This window comes from Gossypium hirsutum, chromosome D13, assembly GCF_007990345.1.
Source record: "Gossypium hirsutum isolate 1008001.06 chromosome D13, Gossypium_hirsutum_v2.1, whole genome shotgun sequence".
NCBI lineage: Eukaryota > Viridiplantae > Streptophyta > Magnoliopsida > Malvales > Malvaceae > Gossypium > Gossypium hirsutum.
The window spans coordinates 58,198,710-58,220,494 of NC_053449.1; the positions used below are offsets into that span (position 1 = coordinate 58,198,710).

Consider the following 21,785-nt stretch of genomic DNA (forward strand, 5'->3'; position numbering starts at 1 on the left):
AAATCAAGTTCTTAGCTAGGTGAATGAAACATGACTGCTTTACCAATAGTTCAGGCCCAATTAGGAGACGTTTCGGCATATCTTTCTACTAATGTGATTTTCATTACAGATAGACAAATATTCTTATTCGGCGATCTATTCAATGCTGGAATCAAACCTGCTATTAATGTGGGGAATTGCGTCTCCAGAGTGGGACTTTTAGTTCAAATTAAAGTTATGACACAAGTTATTGGTAAATCAAAATTGGAATTGGCCTAATTCGCCAAATTAGAAAGCTTTATGCATGTGTGTCGCACATGTGAAATACACACAGAAAACAATGAATGGAGTTAGTTGAATTTATAAGTTTTAGATTAGGATGCATCTGTTAACTAACATTGGACATTCACATAATGTGCAGCCATATTTGGCATTTGTAAATGGATAACACATGCATAACATGTATGCAATCCTTAATTTTCGAAGAATCTTTCAAATAGAAAACACGTACATAAAATACACATAATTAATAATTTTCAAGGAACTCCTATACTACCATAAATAAAGGGCTCTTCAAATCACAAAATTAATACTTCACATCCATCATTCTAAAAAACTCTTTATTATGCAATTGAAGTTTAATAGGGGAAACGACGAAGGAAAGCACTAGTATATTAAGTTTTCTTTAGACAGCATGGTGAAGAATGAACAAGGTTAGATTGTATTGGACTTAGATGTATCGATTAAGTTTAATAGGGGAAACGACGAAGGAAAGCACTAGTATATTAAGTTTTCTTTAGACAGCATGGTGAAGAATGAACAAGGTTAGATTGTATTGGACTTAGATGTATCGATTTATTAATATTAATTGAAATATAACCATAGATGCACTTATGCGTTGTAATCCACGTACATACATTTTACTTTACATGTGTCTACCTATTTCAAATAGAGAAAGGAAAGCTTTGACATATAAAAACCAATAAATTTAAGAGAAATATCATTTTTATGAATCCATCTCATTTAGTAGCGATGTGCAATATCAATTTTTATTTTAAAGAGTAAAGCTTTCGAGAACTCCTTCAGCCTACATTCCATATCTCGGATAAACTATATTACAAAAAATCTCTTCATTTTAACTAAAAGTATGGATACATTAGACTCATATTGCAAATCATGAAATAGACTTGTCAACTTTTTGTATAGAAGCTTAATTGTGCTATCGTAAATAAAGAACTCTTCAAACCACAGAATCAATGCTTAATCTTTCTAAGAAACTGTGTTATGCAATTGAAGTTTATTACACTAAAAAAGCTTGAATAAATTTAGCAATACATCTTGCTAATTGCAATCTATAGACTTAGTTGGGCAACGCAAACACCATAGATATGGGATCGTAATAACTCAATATCCTTTTTGGAATATATAAATTGCTTTCAATTTAAATCAATTTATTATCTACATTATATTCGATTATTACAGTTAGAATTCGAATCGATCAAATATTTGAATTTAGTAAATTACTTTAGCAAAAAAGTTTTAAATTATAAATAGGATAATGGTATTATCCACAAAATTACTAAAGTATATCTATAAAAATTGAGACATTTCAAAATAATATAATCTCACCACGTTTTGACACTCTTATTTATAAGCCATTATACTTCATTAGCTAATAATAACCAAGTTGAGAGGTTAAATTTATGCATTGAACTCAAAAGACTAATGTAACGTATATTTGAACTTTTACGTTTAACAATTCTATAAATACCATACATAATGCCTTAAACTCGTATTCTTAATTCGTTAAAAACTCGTATTCTTAATTCGTTAAACTGATGAATATCCAAATTTAATTCTACAATATTTAAATGCGTAAAAAGTAATTTAGACATTCACGAGTTCAACGTATTTCGAAACACTCTTGGAGTTTTGACTAAATATTATTAAGATCAAAGTAATATTCATTCTCAAGATCAGTAGTATCTCAAGAAAATCTCGATTAGCGTAATGAGGCATTGCATTGCATAATATTCGATTGTTTTTGCAGCCTGAGACTCAGTTGGCTCTGAGGAAATTGAAGGGTGCTTCATCTTAATTAATTTGCTGAGCGGTGGATTTTAACTCGGAAACTATTACATTTTTCTTTAGTTGTCTCTGTAATGAGAACATTTTTGTTTCCTTCACAATGAGGCGTTTAAGACTCAAAGTTTGTTTATGGAGATTCTTGGTTGTATGGTGATTTTGCTTGGAATACTAAAGTAGCTCGTAAACCTGATTAACTTCCATATATGTATTCTTATTTTTATCCATTTTTTTAAATATTCAAACTTAAGCTTGAAATCTGTTTTGAATAAGTAATTCTTTGTATTCTTTCAACGTCTTATTTATTTATTTATTTATAATTTTGTAAAAATATATTTTCAGTTAAATTGGGTGTTTTTGGGTCAATTATTTGGGTTATTGAAATTTTCTAATATTATACATGTATTTTTAATTTAACGTAGGTTTAAAATGTTGAATATCAAGGTCTTGTAATATTTAAATCTATATTTTCATATGAAAGCGAACATTTTTGTCAACAATGAGTTTTTATTTTTTAATATTATTTAAATCTATTATTATATTTTTTTGAAAATATTTATGTTTTTTTTTTATAATTTTTGAATTTTTTGGAATTAAGATCAAATTGAGATTATTTGTAAATTGATATAATATATAAAAGTTGAGAGTTAAAATTTTTATTACACTAATTTTTAACTGTCGAGTTAAATCTTTTACTCTGATTATTTAAAATCTTTTTATAAATTTGTACTAATGGAATTAAAAATTTGGAGGTGGATCATATAAGTAAAACTATTTATAAATTCATCAAATGGAGTAGGTAATTAATAGAAATTATGAAATATCATTTAAAGGATGATATAATTCCTAAAATGATGCAAAAGAAATACAATGAGTTTTTTAGGCGAAAAGGAAATATATGATCTCATTCTTTTTAAAGCAATAATAAAGATTGGGGGAAAATAATCTTAAAGTTGGAGCGTGATTATTAATGAAATGGCGATTTTTCAAATAAACGCCTCAAAATGAATCGATTTGTAAACCCTAATAAAAGCTGGGGAATATTTGGGAAGTATTGTAAAAGACCAAGGGTCCAAAAAGCAAAGTTAAAGCTTAGAACAAGCTGGAAAAAGACCGCTGCTTGAATTAGAACTTGGGCATGATTTTTGGTTTTTGCCCGAGAATAGTTTGAAATTTTGGCCTAGCTCCTATACCTATACATTGGCAGTACTTTCAGATGATCTATATAGCTTTCTATTTCCGTAGCTGAATTTGTTTTAGTATTTGAAATTTGATGATTTATAATAATATTTTGTATTCAACAACCGCAGAGCAACATTCAGCAATATTTGTAACAGATGGCTTCTTCCTTCCGAGCATTCCTAAACAGTCCAGTTGGCCCAAAAACAACTCACTTTTGGGGGCCTGTTGCAAATTGGGGTTTTGTTCTCGCTGTATGTACAACTACCATCATTTTAAGATAGCATTTTAACATATTCAGCTGTTCATCCTAGAAAAAAGTCATCCCAGATCTGAGAAACGTACAACTTTTGCTTTATCACTTGTATCTGAACACTGTTTATGAACATGTCAGGGATTGGTGGACATGAATAAGCCCCCAGAAATGATTTCTGGCAACATGACATCAGGTAAAAAAAATACAGTTCAAAGAAGCTTTGGATTTTTTTGGTATTTATTGCCTGCCCCAGTTTCTAATTATTCTCCTCTATTCTGGTGTGCAGCGATGTGTGTCTATTCTGCATTATTCATGAGGTTTGCATGGATGGTACAACCACGAAACTATCTACTGTTGGCGTGCCATGCTTCAAATGAGACAGTACAGCTCTACCAACTCTCCCGTTGGGCAAGAGCTCAAGGGTAAGCATGATCTTTCTGGTTTATATTTAGCATATGTTAATTGGACTCAAGGGTGAGTGTTAGATATGGGTATATGTCGGACACAGATATACTCCAGTGGGAACAATATAGCATTGAGCCAATTTCTATGCAATTATGATTTAGTTTGCGATCCTTGTTTCCACCTATGCATTATTACCCTTTCCCTGTTTAATGCTGACTTATGCTTACAATCTTTCGATCTCGTTCTGGTATAGAGATCTCATGTGTAATTTGAACAAATATTTAATGTCATGACTGAATCCAGGGGCAAATTTAAAGGGGGCAGGCAGCCCCTCCCCCCCACCCCCCAAAAAAAAAACAAATGGAAGAATTGCTATGTTGGCCCCTTAAAAATTGTTTAAATTATAAATTAATACATTATATTTTGACCAATTCTGACCTACACTAAAAAGATTTCTGGATTCGCCCCTTAATCATAGAAAAGTTGTACTTTCAGGTAACCTAGTGACTAGAATTGATTCAGATTGGTACTGTCGAAGTTAAATTTCAATATGAAATGATGTTCATGACCACGTTCTCTTAAAATTTTGCAATGATCAAATACTTGGGATAAGAATGGATGCATCTGCTTTGTTACATGTAAATTTGCAATTATCGAGGAAAGAAAAACTTGGATATTATATTCTTGATTTCATAAAGAACATTTGGTTGTTGCCTTGTTAGGTGTAGGAATTTATTAAAGCATGGTGAGTTCATAGATCGGATAATTAAATTTTCAATATTTGGAGTTGCTTTCAGTTACATATTTGGTTGTCTCGTTTTTCCGCTTGATCTAACTAAGATACTATCATCCTAATGTTGTTTAGGTATTTGTCGGATAAGAAAGACAAAGCTACATTGCAGTAAAGCAGCTTCAGTTGGAGCTAGCTGCTTTTCGTTTCTTTCCATTCCAAGTGTCTGTGAGTTTTACTGTGATCTGTGAAGATTGTAGTATTCTGAACTTACTATTAAAACATTCATTTTGACTGCTAAACCAATAATGATTGTTGGAGTGCATCTTGATTGACCCTATAATGTGTTCTGAATCTTGATTTTACCTGTTAAAAAGGTAAAATTAGCTTAGAGTTACGATCACTGTTGATTTGGGCATCAAGTCATGTTTTTAATAAACTTTGAATCGATTTAGCAGATCACAGAATGTATAATTTTTAACTTTGTCCATCTCTTTTGAGTACTTAGCAGCTATGTTGTTTCCATTTTTCATTTTTTTTATCCATACACCACCTTTATTCCGACCCCTAAGTGACATTTCTAAATTTTTAATTAGTAAATTGCAAAGAAACTGGCAGTAAATCAGACCTAAAAAAAGAAGTAAACAAAATTTCAATACACCAAGTTTTTATGAAGTTAACAGTTGTCACTGGTTCTTAAAATTTTCAGTTACATTCATACAATTGAAACATCACACCTATTGGATCCCGATCGAACAGGCATGTCTGGTCCAGTTTTTTCATCATTGGTATATTTTCTATCAAAACAGCCATAGACCAACACATCCTTTGCTAAAGTTTTAAACCATCTTCCCCATGCTCCTTGACCATGCCATCCGTATCATGGTGTATATATTTGAGTTCTGAAACCTCGGCATTTCAGTGCAAGTAAATAATTTTATCTATGCATCATCAGCTGCAGCAATGTCATGTTCCTGATTTTTGCGTCTTTTCTTGGATTTCAACTTCTTTATTCCCTCCTTTTCTTTAGATGACTTCTTTTTCTTTTTGCCCTCTTTATTTTCTTTAGATGATGACTTCTTCCTTTTCATAGCCCGTTTTTCAGTTTCATCTTCGGTTTCAATTTCACCTATGCTCTGTGCTTCATGCACTGCCAAATCGGCTGCAACATGTTTAACTTCTGCATATATGACATATATGAGAATGGCATTCAAAATAATAATAATATCTACAACAATACTAAGTACAGCAATACGTTTTCATCTAATAGTCTTAAGGACAAATCAAAAACTTCCGGAAATTATCCAACCCAACTCTTTTCTTTAATAAATGAAAACAGAGAAGATACTAAAAAATAATTTTTTTTAATAAATCAGAGAGGTTGAAAACGCTCACAGGCTTTGCAGTCCAAATCTTAGTACAGTTTTCAAGATCCCACATGTTAACTTCAACACCCTTCCTGAATGAGAAAAGACTCAAATCTTATTTACCGAACTAATAACATTCCAGTTGAGCATGAAAATATCCTATCAGCAAATGCAGATAAAACTGAGTACAAAGGTTATTTAAAGAGTCATACAACACAAACACGCTCACCCTCCAAATAAGGCATAGCTTTCACTCCCATCCACTTCGGAAAACAAGATATTACCCGAGCCACATACATTCCATGTTTTTGGGGCACCAGAATCAGCTTGAGCCTTGTGTATCAGCGAGATCAACAGTTTTTATGCTTGCATTTCCTTTTGTTTTACATGTGAGCAAAGTGCATGACCTGACAATAATCAATTTATAGAGATCAACATGGTTATGTCAGTAAAGGAATTGTAACCACCAAGAACCATCTATTATCCATGCTAAATTACATAAAGAAGAAAGCGGAGGAATTCTATTAATTTTCTATGTTACCAAGACTCATATGCATCCAGCATGAATATAATCAATTTTTCTAAGTTTTTCCATATATTCGAATGATCCTTTAAGGGTTATATCCCCATGCCCATGTCCAAAAAAATAACAATATGATTATACCTCGGGGTTAACTCCACTCTCTGTCTTCTGAACAAATGCAGCATCATCTTCTGGCCTAACACCAGCATTACTAACATCGGAAACCGTACGGTAAAGTTCACCATTAAGGGGATTAAATATCTCAATCTGCAGTACATAGATATTGAACAAAGAAATATTCAACAGAAATCCTACTAAAGCCAGTGTTCAACAAACAAGGGAAGAAGAAAAAGGCTACTCACCACACCATTTTTTCTTGCAACAGCTAATAACGGCAAAAGAGGGGAAAAAAACAAAATTTCAGCATAAAGAAAAAAATCTTCTCAATACCTATGGTTCTTTAAAAAAAATATAGAAACTCACGGGGTCGATTTTGCGGTCATTCATGGAAGCGGCAAGCACACATTTGGAAGCATCAGGATCTCCCCATCTCTCCACCACTTTGGCAACTCCTGCTCCTTTCTCTCGAGCTTCGATTACTATTCAATTAATGACAGAATTAGTGTTCAATCTTTCGAATGAATTTATTGAAGTTGGATAAAGATTATATCAAGAAAAGAGAAACCTTTGATGAGTCCAAGCGCATCAAAAGTCAAGGCTCGACGTGGAGGACAGCCAGGGCAGTCGACGGTGGTCGTGCAAGGCATTGTTTTCTCCTTGTACAGCTGAGAGACTTTGTGAGAGTCACGGTGACAGAGAAAAACCCTTAAACAGGTTTATGACAATATTTTTGTTTTTTGGGCTTAATACTATTTTTAGTCCTATACTATTGAATTTTTCTCACTTCGACCATTTTACTTCTTTTTTTTCACTTTACCTCCTCTATTTTCATTATGTTACTCAAGTTAGGGGAAATCCAGTGTGGCCATTTAAACCATTAAATCCGTACACGTGAATAATTAATCCAATTCGTTTGATTTTGTGGAATTTCCTTTTCTTTTTCTTGAAAATAAAGCACTTCCTCTTTTTTTTTCTTTATTCGTTTCTCTTCTTTTCCATAAAAAATAGTTAATAGTATTGGACATTCCCAACTATGTCCTTCATTTTAAATTGGTTTCAAACTTTAAAATATTCTAATTACATTCTCATACTATTAATACTATATCAATCAGGTCCTTTTACTATTAAAATCGTTAATTTAATCATTAAATGACTAGTCAAATCGCTATAGGTAAATTTAAAATGAAAAAAAAATTAAAGAAATAGAATGTTATTGCGTAGTTTTAAAAGTAAAAATAAAAAAAGTTTTGTAAAAGTTTTGCTCAAAAAAATATTTTTAAAATATCTATTTTTACAATATTCACTTTAAATCATTTCACATAAGATCCGATGTATCATTGGACATTTAAATTAACAATTTTAGTAATGAAATGGCCTAATTGATATGGTCTCGATAGTTTTGGGATATGATTAGAATGATTTGAAGTTTAAGGAACAATTAAGAATGAGAATCATTGTTTGGTGCAATTAACTCTAACAATTTTTGCTTTTTTCGACCAGAGTGAAAACTTAGGCGTTGCAAGAACGGCTTTTCGCCGCTCACCCCGTCGACGTTCCTCGAACCAATCCCACAATGTCGTCAAAACATTTCTAGAGATGGTAATGAATATCCAGATTTGGAAATATTGAGCATCTAGCAATGTATTGTTCATCACTAATTTGAAAATAACATAGATTTTTGAGAAACTTTCGAGAGAGATAGAAGTTCTTAAGACCCCAAAAAATTGGCTACTCCATTTAGGGGACAACAATCGGTTTAACCAGTTAATCCAGTTGTTTTTTTAAATCGATTTAATCAATTTTAAATGAGAAAATTGATCTGACCGATTTAATTGAGAAAATCGACTAAATCAAATCGACTTTAGTTCAGTTTCTGTCATTTTTCAATTAACTAATATTGAGTTATTGGGTTGGGCTTATATGGTTATATATTTATGATATATTATAAAATACAAATATATATATGTTGGTGAATAAATATAAATATATTTTAAACAATTTAATATTAATATAAATTTTTCATCGTATTGGTTCTAAGATTCAAAAATCGATAAACTGACTGAATTACCCAATTATACTAAGGTCAAAACTAATCAATTTACCTCACTTGACTAAACCGAAATTGAAATTATTGAATGGGTCGACTTTTTTTATTTTTTGATTAAAATCGAAAATTGCTCTAACTTCACTTATAGTTAACATCTTGGACTGGTCTAAGATTCTTAAAGTAGAGCACAAGAAAAATGCTGGTGATGAAGATTATGGTGACCGAAATGTGGCATTAACGGTGCCAGAGCAACGAACAACAACGAATTAGAGATTTTTGATGCGGAAACCCGGATCTAGACACAAGAGAAACACAAATTAGAAATAAAACGAGAATAAATAAAATTAGTTAAATAATAAATAAATGAATAAATAAATAAAAAGGATAGATTTGCCCTATGGAACCCTTGGTTAACTTGTAACCAAAAACGCCAATGATTGAGTGGCTCCCTACGAAACCCCTAGAAGAAGAACCTCTAGAAACACCAATGAACGGGAAAGAAATTTGAATATTTGCAACTCCGAAATACCCTCGAAAAGTAACAAACTCCAAACTAAATAGCAAGAGAAGAATCACTCTACTCTCAAAAATTTGCCTCACACAAATTTGGAAGAAAACAAATACTCTCTTTTTTATTCCCCCAATGTGTAGAAAACAAGCCTATTTATAGGCAAATTACAAGAGTAATTGAATCCTAATAAAACTCTTTCAAGAGTAATTGAATCTTAATAAAAACTCTTTAAAGGGTAATTGAATCCTAATAAAACTCTTTAAAATTATCTAAGAAAATAAATAAATAATAACCTAACCAATAAAATTACTTAACTCATAAATGATGTGTCCCAACCAATGAGAATTAAGTAAATAATAATAATAATAAGATACATAAAAATTAATCCACCAATTTATGGGCTTTTACTACTCCAAGATTGGTCCAGTTAATTGCATTCTCGTATTTGTCAATGTCACGAACATGATGAATTAAATTTGTAGCAACAAAGCCTTGGACAAAAGCATTCATCTTTAATTTTAATTGTCGTGTCTTGCTTCGAGTAATTGGACCACTAGGAAAAACAACCCCTTGAGTGTTACCTCCTTGGCTCGTATCATTCTCCCCCTCTTCAAGAAGATTCGTCCTCGAATCTGAACCTGCATCAAATTCAAAAGGAGAAAGATCAGAAACATTGAAAGTAGCACTAACACTATACTCACCAGGAAGATCAATGCGATAAGCATTGTCATTTATTTTCTCGAGTACTTGGAATGGTCCATCTCCTCGTGCATCAAGTTTATTCTTTCTCTTAGAAGGAAATACATCCTCAAAATCCTGCAAAATATCAACAAAACAACTAGGCAAATGTGTATTAGGGTTAGTCAAAACAAAGTTTTCCCTAAACCTAATAATTACAAATGTTGGTTTTGTACAAGGAGCAAATTTGATATCTCGAAACCTAGCGAATAAACTCACTTTCTCATCTCGTGACTTGTGTGTGCAATCACTCACCAATGTTGGGCCTTTAAGTTGGCTTTTAACACTAAGGGCCTCTTTACTCTCAGCCTTTTTCAATGATTTTACCTCACTTCCCTTACCCATCTCACTAGCAAGTTTGAGTTGATCATTGTAGACTTCTTGAGGAGGAAGTGGAGCCAAAGTAAACTTCTTTCCAAGTAACACAAAGGTATATTGATTAAGGAACCCATCATGATTTACTCGTCGATCAAACTGCCATGGCCGTCCAAGTAATATGTGCCCAGCTTGCATTGGAACAACATCACACAAAACTTTATCAGAGTATCTACCAATGGAAAATGAAACTAAGCATTGTTTAGATACTTTTACCTCCCCACTATCATTCAGCCATTGCAAGCGGTATGGCCTTGGATGCTTCACACAAGGTAGGCCAAGTTTCTTAACAAGGGAAGAACTCACCACATTGGTATAACTTCCACTATCGATGATCAATGAACTAGGCTGTCCACCAATCAAACATCTCGTGTGAAAAATGTTATCTCTTTGTTCACACCCTTCCTCTTTAAACTGGACATTTAAAGCCCTTCGAGCAACAAGTGCTTTCTCACCATACTCCAAGTATTCTTCGTACTTATCATGAGTATGCACATCATCAGCATCTTCCAAAGGAGGCATCTCATTTTTGTTATCAGACTCAAAATCAACCTCGCCATCTTCTCGAATCACCAATGACTTTTTATTAGGGCATTCTCGAGCATAGTGACCCCTTCCTTGGCATTTGAAGCAGGTAATATCTTTTGGCTGCTTAATGGCACTAGGAGAAGTAGAAGAAGAAGATGGAGCTTGATTAGTAGAAGTAGAACCTTTAAATGAATTAGGCATACCTCTATCTTTGGAGTAAGTTTTAGGCTCATTTGGCTTGAACCGTGCATCTCTCCCATTCCACAATCTATCATCTTGTTTTTGCCAATTTCCTCTCCAAGCAGGATTAGAAACTGAACTAGCACCCCTCGATGTCCCATGCTTTCGTAATTGCTTTTCAATGGTGACTGCGGTTTGAAGCATCTCTTCAACATCCATGTAGTGTTGTAACTCAACTCGATTTGCAATCTCAGGCTTTAGGCTGGCAAGGAATCTAGCCATAGTTACCTCAGCCTCTTCAACAAGATTGGCTCTAATCTGAATAGTCTCCATCTCTTTGTAGTAGTCATCCACAGATCTATCTCCTTGAACAAGATGTTGGAGTCTTTGATGGAGTTCTCGATAATAGTATGGTGGAACAAACCGTTTTCGTAAGATGCGCTTCATTTCAACCCAAGTAGTAACAGGTTGCTCTCTATAAAGAATCCTGCTTTTACATAATTGATTCCACCATGTTAGTGCATAATTAATGAACTCAGCGACAGCGTATGTTAACTTTTTCTCATCAGAGTAATTGTAACAAGCAAAGATTGCTTCCATCTTTTCCTCCCAATCAAGGTAAGCATCAGGATCGTTCTTCCCTGAGAAAGAAGGAAATTTTGGTTTGGGGTGTCATTGTTTCGTTCCACCCTTTCTCTAGGTACATACTCGGACTCAAAGTCATCATTAAAAACATGGTCCTCCCTTCGTTTAAAAGTTCGATCGCGCGAATTTGATCGACTTATAAAGGCTTCGTTCAACTTCTTGTAATTATCGGCAATGTATCTCTCTTGAGTTGTAAGTTTTGTATCAAGATACTCCCTTTGCTCTTGTATCATCTGGGTCATGCGATGTTCGACTTGAGTTTGCAACTTTTTCATCTCTTTTTGTAACAACTCGACCAAAGGATCGTTATCTCTTTTTTGCTCATCCTCTTCATTTTTACTAGTTTGGGATCTAGTGATCGGCATGGTATCTGTGAAAAAATCACACAAACAGGAACAAGAAAAAATAATAATAATCTCACTCGTTAGCTCTCAAAAGAATAACTCTCTGAATGATTCAAAACTTGTAAATATGTTTGGAGAGGGTTACTAATCAAGATCAAATAATGGAGGTGCAAACTTCAAAGAAACAATGAAGATCCTAATTGCTTTAAGAGGCCAATAAACTTGACGAAGCAATTTGTAATGGAGGCTACACGGATGAAGGAATTGTGCGTGCCTTTAATATCTGCTAACACAAGAAGAAACAAAGTGTTAGAAAACGTAAGAGAAACAAAAAAAAACGTAGACTTGCAACGATCCCTAACTCTAGAGTCAAAGAAAAGCTTTAATAAGAAGAAAACTTAAGAAAACTCTACCCAATTTAAAGGAAAACAAAAAATCGGAAACGTTTGGTGTGTTAAGATTTTCAAAAATTGAAGCTTTAATTATATTTGAGTCAAGAAAGAAGGGGAAAAAAATTTTCAATTTTGGGAAAAAATAAAATAAAAATAATAACAATAATAGGAAAAGAAGAAACCTACGTATGAAAGGTAGGCAACTTTTTTTTTTGCGCTTTTTTGCTTTTTGCTTTTTTTTTGCGCTTTTTACTCTCTTTTTTTGCGTTTTTTTGCTCTTTTTTTGTTTTTTTGCTGTTTTTGCTTTTATTTAAAGAATAAGAGGATAATAAACACAAACTTTTTTTTAAAAAAAAATCGACGAAACCGATGAAAAGTGTTTTTGGTATTTTGACTCGTTTCAGATTTGATTTTAGCTTCGAAAATAACACCGAATGGCCTGGAACTGATACCAACTAATGCGGAAACCCGGATCTAGACATAAGAGAAACACAAATTAGAAATAAAACGAGAATAAATAAAATTAGTTAAATAATAAATAAATGAATAAATAAATAAAAAGGATAAATTTGCCCTATGGAACCCTTGGTTAACTTGTAACCAAAAACGCCAATGATTGAGCGGCTCCCTACGAAACCCCTAGAAGAAGAACCTCTAGAAACACCAATGAACGGGAAAGAAATTTGAATATTTGCAACTCCGAAATACCCTCGAAAAGTAACAAACTCCAAACTAAATAGCAAGAGAAGAATCACTCTACTCTCAAAAATTTGCCTCACACAAATTTGGAAGAAAACAAATACTCTCTTTTTTATTCCCCCAATGTGTAGAAAACAAGCCTATTTATAGGCAAATTACAAGAGTAATTGAATCCTAATAAAACTCTTTCAAGAGTAATTGAATCCTAATAAAAACTCTTTAAAGGGTAATTGAATCCTAATAAAACTCTTTAAAATTATCTAAGAAAATAAATAAATAATAACCTAACCAATAAAATTACTTAACTCATAAATGATGTGTCCCAACCAATGAGAATTAAGTAAATAATAATAATAATAAGATACATAAAAAATTAATCCACCAATTTATGGGCTTTTACTATTCCAAGATTGGTCCAGTTAATTGCATTCTCGTATTTGTCAATGTCACGAACATGATTAAATTTGTAGCAACAAAGTCTTGGACAAAAGCATTCATCTTTAATTTTAATTGTCGTGTCTTGCTTCGAGTAATTGGACCACTAGGAAAAACAACCCCTTGAGTGTCACCTCCTTGGCTCGTATCAATTTTAGTGTCAGGCTTTCAATGAACCTTCAACGTTTTCCGGGAAAACAAAGTTGACAAATTGAATGAGGAAAAAAAGGGAGCCCATGTGACCTTTGATTGGAGCTTCAACACCCGAATATGATGGTGAGAGTAAGAACAAAGTGAGGTGGCTAGGGTTTTACTTGGGATTTGAGATAAGTTGATAAAGAATAAGAAAAGGGAGAAAGATGATGTTGTGAGCTTGGCCATACAATGACAGTGGTGAACGGCAACGTCAACAACGTTGGTGCAGCACCTAAAATTTCACTTTGGCTAGAAAAGTTGGATTTTAAAATTCACATTGGCAAATGACTTGGATTAATTGTTCACGCGTATGGATTTAATTGGTTTAAATAGCTACATTGGGTTTTTTTGAACGGAAACGATTAAGGGCTAACTTAGTAACTGGAATGATCGAAAAAAATAGTAAAAAAAGGCCAAAGTGAAAAATTTCTTATGATATAAGGGTTAAAATGGGATTAAACCTTAAAAAATTACAATTGTTTTCAGTTAGTTAAAAAAAACTTATAATCGTTAATATCAAAATTAAAATAAAATTTATAAAAATTATTTAAAATAAAAAATTAGAATGAATTTTAATTAAAGGTCTAAAATTATAAAATTTATAAAAACTATTGCAAATAAAAATACAATATTTAATTAAAGGTCTAATATCAAATGCACCACAAGTTAGATTTTAAAATTTATTAAAACTGTATAATTTGTTTCAAAAAATTAAAATGAATTTTAAATCAATTTAAAGAATTATAAGTTTAAAAACGAGAGCCCTAAAATAACTAGGTTAAATTTAATAACATAATTAAAAATATTTTAAAAATTATTAACTTTTTTAAAACATAATAAATAAATAAAAATTATCTTAAAATAAGGTTAAGGCTTTAAACTTTTTAAAAAATTATACTTTATTCGTATAATATTTTAAAAATTTTAAAATGCACATTATTAGAATTATATTTATATATGTAAAAAAATTATTTAAAAATTAAAAATAATTTAAAAAAACTTTTTAATAGAATACGTTTAAATTTATTTTTCACAATATTAATTAAATTTCAAAATTACAAAATAAATTTACCGGGAGTTGAGTTATGTATAGAGGTGATCATGGGTTGGGCGGCTCGGCCAGCTCGACGGCCCGCCCTAAATATAAGAGGGTTCAAGTAAAAATATAGGCTCGAAATATGAGTATGGACAAAAAACGAGACTTGTTTTAAAAATGGGCCAGGACTCGGGCAAAACTTTTTTAGCTCAGGGCCGGCCCCGTCCGGCCCGAATATAATAAATATAAATTTTTATTTTCAAAATACACTGCATTTATCTTTTGTTTCAATTTCCCTCTTCCACCGATCAAAATTCCTAAGGCCATGCCCTCCTCCCTTTTTTTCCCAACTCCAAAATCAACCTTCACTTCCACCAATTCTCATTAGACATTTAGTTCAAGAAACAATTAAAATGGCGGATTCACAGATTTTTAATTGAAGAAGCTAAGTTTATCACATTTTGGGTCTTCATTTCTTTGGTTTCCAGGTTCTTCTTCATTATTCCTTTCCTCCTTTGATTTGTTTTAATTATAATAATTGCATATTTTTTCCATTTATGTATTTTTATTCAACTTTTTAATTTCTGGGGTTTTTTTTTTTGCGTTTATTGCTTTCTATAATTGTTCTTCCTGTTTTACTTTGTGAATTTGGGTTTTTTGGGTTATGCTTAGTTTGACTTGAAGGGTATGTTTAGAGGCAGTTTGCTTGATGATAAAGTTGGATTATTTATTTATTTATTGTGAGACAAATTGTTTTATTATTTACCCTTTTATGGTCAAAGAGAATCATTTGAGAACTTGGTTTTTGCATCTTTTTTTACTTCAATTTTTGGGTGTTTTTTTTGGATGTTGATGTGTGAATTGTGGTGCAAATTCGAGGAAAGTTGAATTTTCTTTTCGGTTCTTTAATTTTCCTTTGGTGTTCATTTGATTGGATTTGTGTGGACTTTTCTGCAAATAATTTAGAAGGACCGGGTTTTAATAGAGGAATTTGTAAAAGTTATAGTTTTGGTTGAAAATGGCAGTGATGGTGTCAATTGCAACGACGTCTCTTCTTGGTCATAGTCCTTTGCATGGTAGAGTTTCTGTTAGGGTCATAGGATTAAGGGTAGCTGAGAGCAAAATTGTGTTATTCAATTATTATTGGATGAGAATTGATTTATGTTTTATACAGCATGTAATTTGCAGGGCTGAGATCACAAGCTTCGTTTCTTCATTTAATCTCATCTTTTTTGTTTTTGCTTTGTTTTATTGCAGAAACAAGTTATCTAGTTCAAAAATTATAAAAGAATTTTAAATTAACTTAGGTTTTAAATCTCATCTTTTTTGTTTTTGCTTTGTTTTTTTATAACTTTTAAATTAACAGGCTGAGCCGAGCTCGGGATTGGACAAATTTTCAGGCCTATATATTAGGCCGGACCTAAAATATGGGACTAAAATTTTTTCTGAGCTCGATTCATGATCACCTCTAGATATGTACTATTCTTGTTTTAGGGGAGTTATTTAAGTATGTTACAGAATTTGGATCAAAAAAAGTCATTTTCGATCAGTAGAAAAAAGTATCCAAAATTAATCGATCAACGCCGCTGGGATGTCCAACTTTTTCTCCAAGGCGGAGGTGACAAGCAGCGGCCGCCCTGTCCTCCTACGCAACGAAGTCGAATGCCACCTTCTCTCCGCCGTCGACCTCGAACCTGAAGACCACCGTCACTTCTCCCTCTTAAAATCGGGTCTCCTCATCCTCACCACCCACCGCCTCATCTGGCTACCTTCTTCGTCCGCCTCCACCCCTACTTCCGCCTCAGCCATCCCTCTTGCTGCCATTTCCCACATCTTCTCTTCCAAAAAATCTCTAAAGTCAGTCTTCCACTCCCCTAGGATCCGCTTCCAAGTCCTCGTCTCGTCCGATGGTCGGGTCTTCGATCCAGGATCCGAGTCTGGTTCCAGTTCAGGTTCGGGCTCGAGATCAGTCGTAGTCACGGCAGTGATTAGAGGGAAGGGGGACTGTGATGGGTTTTTGGTGAAGTTTTGGGACAGTTGGCGGGCGAGATCTTGGGAGGCTACTGAGACTTCAGATTCCGGCTCAGCTTCGGCTTCGGGTTCAGGGGCAGCCACAGGAACCGGTGGAGGGTTGTACTCGAGTGATGGGTCGGTGAGGATGGTTGGGGTGGCGGGTATTTTAAGGAAGGAGCAAGAAATGTGGGAGAGTACTGATAAGAGTTTGCAGGATGCTTTTCAGGACTTAAATGCTCTCATGGTAATGCAGATAATTTGTTCCATTCTGACGATTTGGATTTAGTTTTTATGTAAATTTTGTATTATAAATACTTTTAATTTCCTAGTAGTTAACAAATTGCATTGAAGAATATAGCAGCTACTTGGTTTAGTCCCTGCTATGATTGACATTGGTGAATGCTAGTGGACCATATCATGATTTAGGATATAAGAAAATTAAACTTTTGTGTCAATGCCATGTATAAAATGATTTGATTAGGCTTAGTTTAGTTCTGTCGTTTTATCGCAAAGATAGGTTCGGAGCTGTAGTTAATGAATATGATGTTAGTAGTCTCTCTTTTGCTTGTTTTCTTACATTCCAATCATTCAAGTTTTAGAATGCTTTCGGGTTTTCAGAGTAAAGCTAAAGAGATGGTGATGCTAGCAGAAAAAATGAGACAAAAGCTTTTGTCCGGAACGAGTTCTCAAACAAGTGGAACAAATGATGAGGATATGGGTTCAAAGGAAGAGATGCAAGATTGGTTGTTGAGTGTTGGCATAATATCCCCAGTCACTAAAGAGTCTGCAGGTGCCCTGTACCATCAACAATTGTCCCGTCAGGTTCTCATCTCTCCTCTTTTCCCCCTTGTTAGTTTTAATTTATTCGCTTAATAATTTTTCTCAATAGAGTTTAGTTTATCATTCTGTTAATACAATCAATGTTCATAGAATTCAGGAATTCTTTTATGGTTTATTTGGCTCTAAAGAAATCCTTAGAGTAAGACGGTTTTGTAGTTCGGGATTAGTTGATTACAGTTTTGTGATTCAAGACTTCGACGACAAAATACTCCCAGAAGATATTTTACTTTTTATTTTGCTTTATGCTTGCATATCCCAGGGATTCTTCAATGAAAATATAAAATTAGTCATCCAAAATTTTATTATTGAGTTGGTAAATGACTTGCTATGTATAGTACATTGGCTTTTGGCTTTTACTTGACTTTCTTTTTAGAGCTAGTTTTGATTTTATTTCTTGGCACCTCAGCTGGCAGATTTTGTGAGAATTCCACTGGAGAGAGCAGGTGGAATGATCAACCTTATAGATGCCTATTGTCTCTTCAATCGTGCTCGTGGCACAGGTTTGGTTTAACGCTAACTTCATCTCTTGTGGTCATTGTATTTAGGTTTGTTTAGTTACGTTGTGAACTTGAAATTTCTTAATCTAATTTTTGTTGTTGAAAATATTATGACCTACAAAATAAGTGTTTTGGCCAACGTAGTTCTCCTTTCTTTTTCAAAGGAAGAAGGAAACTTTCAAAAACATTGTAGTAGTAGATCTTTATGTAATTAACATCTAAAGCTACAACATTTAATGGAGGCTTGAAAGTAGTTTGAAGTTCTCTTTATATTTCACGGATGCTAAATTTTTTTTAGATCTTTTCCAAAAAAATCAGACCGAAACTTTGGATTTCCAGCGGCCAACAATGTTTAATTCTTTCGAAGTTGCGGTAAAGAGAAGATGTATTATCTCCATTAACATATTCTTCTTCTTCATCATCAGTCCCAGATTGTGGCATATCTCCATCAATATATTTTTAATAACTGCGGGCATTTTCAACTTTGCTTAATTAAGCCTTCCTTTTGTTGTTCTAAATTCATGTTGCACGCATAACTCAATTGTGAAGATTTCTTTGACCTCACAATCTTATCTTGTGGTTGATGCTAAACATTCCTTTCTAGAACTGGCTAAAGCCTGTTCTTTTGAGTTCTGTAACATTGATTTTTCTTTATTATGATTTTTTTATGCTTTTTGTAAGCAAAGAGGACATTCAAATTAATGAAGTTTTTATTCTGTGTAAAATAATTTAAATGTTTCTGTCCCTGAATGTATTTCATCCCACTCAGAACCCGTTCTTTTCTTTTTTCTAATTCGCTTAAATTTCCGGAGTATGCCATTGTTTCATGTACTTTCAGTATTTTGAAAGCTTTATGAAAATAACTGGCTTCTGGCTTCTTTGTACCTCTTTTTGTTCTCAGAATTGATCTCTCCAGATGATATGTTGCAAGCGTGTTCTTTGTGGGAGAAATTTGATGTGTATGTATGATACTATTATCATTTTCTTAAGTTTAATGTGTATGTATGATACTATTATCATTTTCTTAAGTTTACATAATGATATTAAGAAATCATACTTGGCGTTCGAACTCTTTGATCATATTATGCATTGTTTAACAGTCCAGTGATGCTTAGGAAGTTTGATAGCGGAGTTATGGTGATCCAAAACAAGTCCCATAGTGATGAGGAGGTAATCCATTTCAATTTCTGTCTTTGATAATATTCTTTTTCAGTTTTATATTAAAGAATTTTCCTTTCCTTTTTTCTATTAGCCCTCTTTTCCCTAATTGAAACGAATTCAATGCTTTTGAAAGCTGTTTGCTAAAGAAAGAACTTACCTGTCTTTTTCGTAGTAGTTTCCTTGAATCTTTCTGAAGGGGAGAATCTTGTATGGAACTTGAACAATGCTAAATCACTTTATTGTAAAAATATGATAGCCTGAAAGGTGATAGATTACTGCTGTGTTTGTCTCCAACAAGACACGCCAATTATTAGAAGTTTAAACTTTCAACTTGAAGGTGTAAGGTTGAAATCTGTAGGAGTCACAGTTGATGGGATGGGAGAGGTCTATCATATTGATGTTGGGCCATTCTGTCATTTGCAAATAGATTTTAAGTTAAACACATATATGCATGATTGATATACTTTGCTGGAAAAAGGTAGAAGCGTATTTTGTTCACTACTTTAACTTTAACCTGAAACATAACTTGCCTGTTCATCCGTAGGTTTTTGCTAGAATCAAAAGCCTTGTGACTAAGCCTGAAGCGCTTCTAACTGGTATAAGCCCAACTGATGCTGCAATGACATTAGGGATTGCTCCGGCCATGGCCAAGGAGCATCTTCTAACTGCAGAGATCAAAGGTACAATCTGCTTTGCTTTCTCTTTAAATATGTCTAAGTTGCAAATATTTATTATTTACTTGTGTATTGGCAGGTTTGCTATGCAGGGATATAAGCCCCGATGGCTTTCGGTTTTATATTAACCTGTTTCCTGAAATTGACCCATGTAATATGTATTTGTAAGTCTTATGCTTCTAATTAATTTAAAGACCTCCCTTTACTGTATGTAATTCCCATATTTATATCAGAATTGGTGTTTTTTACTAAAAAATGTTTTTTACTTTTTGTCATAAACATGGTAAAAGTACCATGGAGGTTCTTGTACTAGGAGTCGAATTGCATTTTGCCCTCTCTACTAAAGAAAAGGGCAAATTAGTCATTATACATTAGGTTAAAGAGTAAACTGGTTCTTCTGTTAAAAAATCCATCCATTTTTACTGTTAAAAACTAGTCCTAGTACATCAGCATGAGGTACATGTGGTTATTTTATCAGCCACTCCAGTTTTTAAGAGTTGAAATGGATTAAATTTTTATTAGAAAGGATCAGTTTTCTCTTTGATCTAACGTATTCGGACTAATTTGCCCATTTTTTATTAGAGGGTAAAATGCAATATGACTCCTAATACAGGGGCCTCTATGGTACTTTTACCTCATAAACAGTGAAAATTAAATTCACCCATCTTATTCTTATGTACATGGCTTTTAAATTTTGTAGTGTGAAGAATTATGGGATCTGCAGTACTTGGATCAAAGCAGTTTCTACTACCGGTAAGAATGCCTTTCTAAATCAATTCATATCGATATTTACAGATTGAAGTATTTAGGCAGTCCTTATACTATAGTCAAAAGTAGCATAAAACTGAGTAATTTAATCTTTAATAGAAATTCATTTGCGCCAATACCAGATGTACAGGGATTAAATTACTTGGTTCTATAATGCAATGTTAAATTGTACTTTTGCCTATAGTACAAAGACTATCTTAGATACTCCGGTCATGCATGGCTTTGTGCTGCTGGTATACTTAAAAAACTCAGCTCTTACCTTGTTTCTACTCGATGCTTTCTTCTTTTTTATCTTTTAGGTTGAGATAAAGGCTTTAGATTTCCAGAAGCATGATCTCATACCACTTCCGTGTGATCGATTATGATAATGGCAACAGCAACATGAAGGAAACCTGTAAGGGTAAACTGATTGGTCCTTCAATTAAAGATTGCAATACGGATAATATATAGAGAGTTCATTGGGTGTAGAGAGAGATCGATAATATATGCATGTATGTTTATGTAATAAGCTTGTCAAGGTATTCAATTGAGTTATATTTCTATAGTTTCAGTCTGTTTTAAGATAAAAACCCTGAATTATGCTCAGTTACTTTACGTGTTTGGTTTGTAGAAAATGTGCTTAATTTCCTTATTTATATCTGAGGTGCCTTTTTCATAATTTGTTTTTTAGTTAAATTGATATTTTTAGTGCTGATTAAAAAGGATTAGGTGCATAAGCCATTTGAGTGTATTTGAATGTTCAAACACAGCCGTTTTGATCATTTCAACTCAAGCTTGGCTCATATTATGAAGCCGAGTTTCATATTTTTCTAAAAGAATGCATTTCATCTAGTTTTAATCTCCTTTGTTTTCTTTTCGGGCAAGTAAAATAGATTTCCTTACAACAAATGTGAAACAATGGTTACATGTAACAGACATTAAAAGCATCCATCAACATCATCCATCCACTTGCGGAAGCAATTGAATTCTAACCGTAGATTTTCTTTTTACCCTTTTAGAGCATTGAAATTAGACTTGTCCATGGGCCGGGCGGCTTGGCCCGGCCCGACGGCCTGCCCGAAAT

The 21,785-nt window shown here is 33.3% G+C and overlaps 3 protein-coding genes across 5 annotated transcripts; 2 read left to right on the forward strand and 1 right to left on the reverse strand.

The window, feature by feature from the left end:
- Nucleotides 1–3,104: 3,104 nt before the first annotated feature.
- Nucleotides 3,105–5,124, forward strand: LOC107888335 (mitochondrial pyruvate carrier 1). The gene is made up of 4 exons (XM_016812407.2): nucleotides 3,105–3,497; nucleotides 3,638–3,692; nucleotides 3,786–3,921; nucleotides 4,770–5,124. Exons 1-4 carry the CDS (start codon nucleotides 3,402–3,404, stop codon nucleotides 4,807–4,809), a joined length of 327 nt encoding a protein of 108 aa, XP_016667896.1. The 5' UTR covers nucleotides 3,105–3,401; the 3' UTR covers nucleotides 4,810–5,124.
- Nucleotides 5,125–5,271: 147 nt separating this feature from the next.
- LOC107888334 (uncharacterized) lies at nucleotides 5,272–7,367 on the reverse strand. Of its 2 annotated transcripts, XR_001681345.2 has the most exons (7): nucleotides 7,210–7,233; nucleotides 7,008–7,123; nucleotides 6,887–6,909; nucleotides 6,666–6,791; nucleotides 6,231–6,408; nucleotides 6,030–6,093; nucleotides 5,272–5,814 (listed from the first exon to the last, which is right to left on the reverse strand). XR_001681345.2 is itself a non-coding variant. In XM_016812406.2 (5 exons), the coding sequence occupies exons 1-4, from the start codon at nucleotides 7,289–7,291 to the stop codon at nucleotides 6,385–6,387; spliced, it is 348 nt and encodes a 115-aa protein (XP_016667895.1). In that variant the 5' UTR covers nucleotides 7,292–7,367; the 3' UTR covers nucleotides 5,272–5,814; nucleotides 6,231–6,384. The 2 variants fall into 2 exon arrangements, 1 of the variants encoding a protein (XP_016667895.1); XM_016812406.2 differs by lacking the exons at nucleotides 6,030–6,093; nucleotides 6,887–6,909 and having other exon boundaries at nucleotides 7,210–7,367.
- Nucleotides 7,368–15,042: 7,675 nt separating this feature from the next.
- LOC107888336 (vacuolar protein sorting-associated protein 36) lies at nucleotides 15,043–21,380 on the forward strand. Of its 2 annotated transcripts, none has more exons than XM_041109282.1 (10): nucleotides 15,043–15,257; nucleotides 16,136–17,026; nucleotides 17,401–17,604; nucleotides 18,029–18,122; nucleotides 19,021–19,078; nucleotides 19,220–19,289; nucleotides 19,825–19,960; nucleotides 20,034–20,118; nucleotides 20,655–20,707; nucleotides 21,022–21,380. In XM_041109282.1, the coding sequence occupies exons 2-10, from the start codon at nucleotides 16,361–16,363 to the stop codon at nucleotides 21,024–21,026; spliced, it is 1,371 nt and encodes a 456-aa protein (XP_040965216.1). In that variant the 5' UTR covers nucleotides 15,043–15,257; nucleotides 16,136–16,360; the 3' UTR covers nucleotides 21,027–21,380. The 2 variants fall into 2 exon arrangements, with proteins under 2 accessions (XP_040965216.1, XP_040965217.1); XM_041109283.1 differs by having other exon boundaries at nucleotides 15,045–15,257; nucleotides 16,027–17,026.
- The last annotated feature ends 405 nt before the right edge of the window (nucleotides 21,381–21,785 follow it).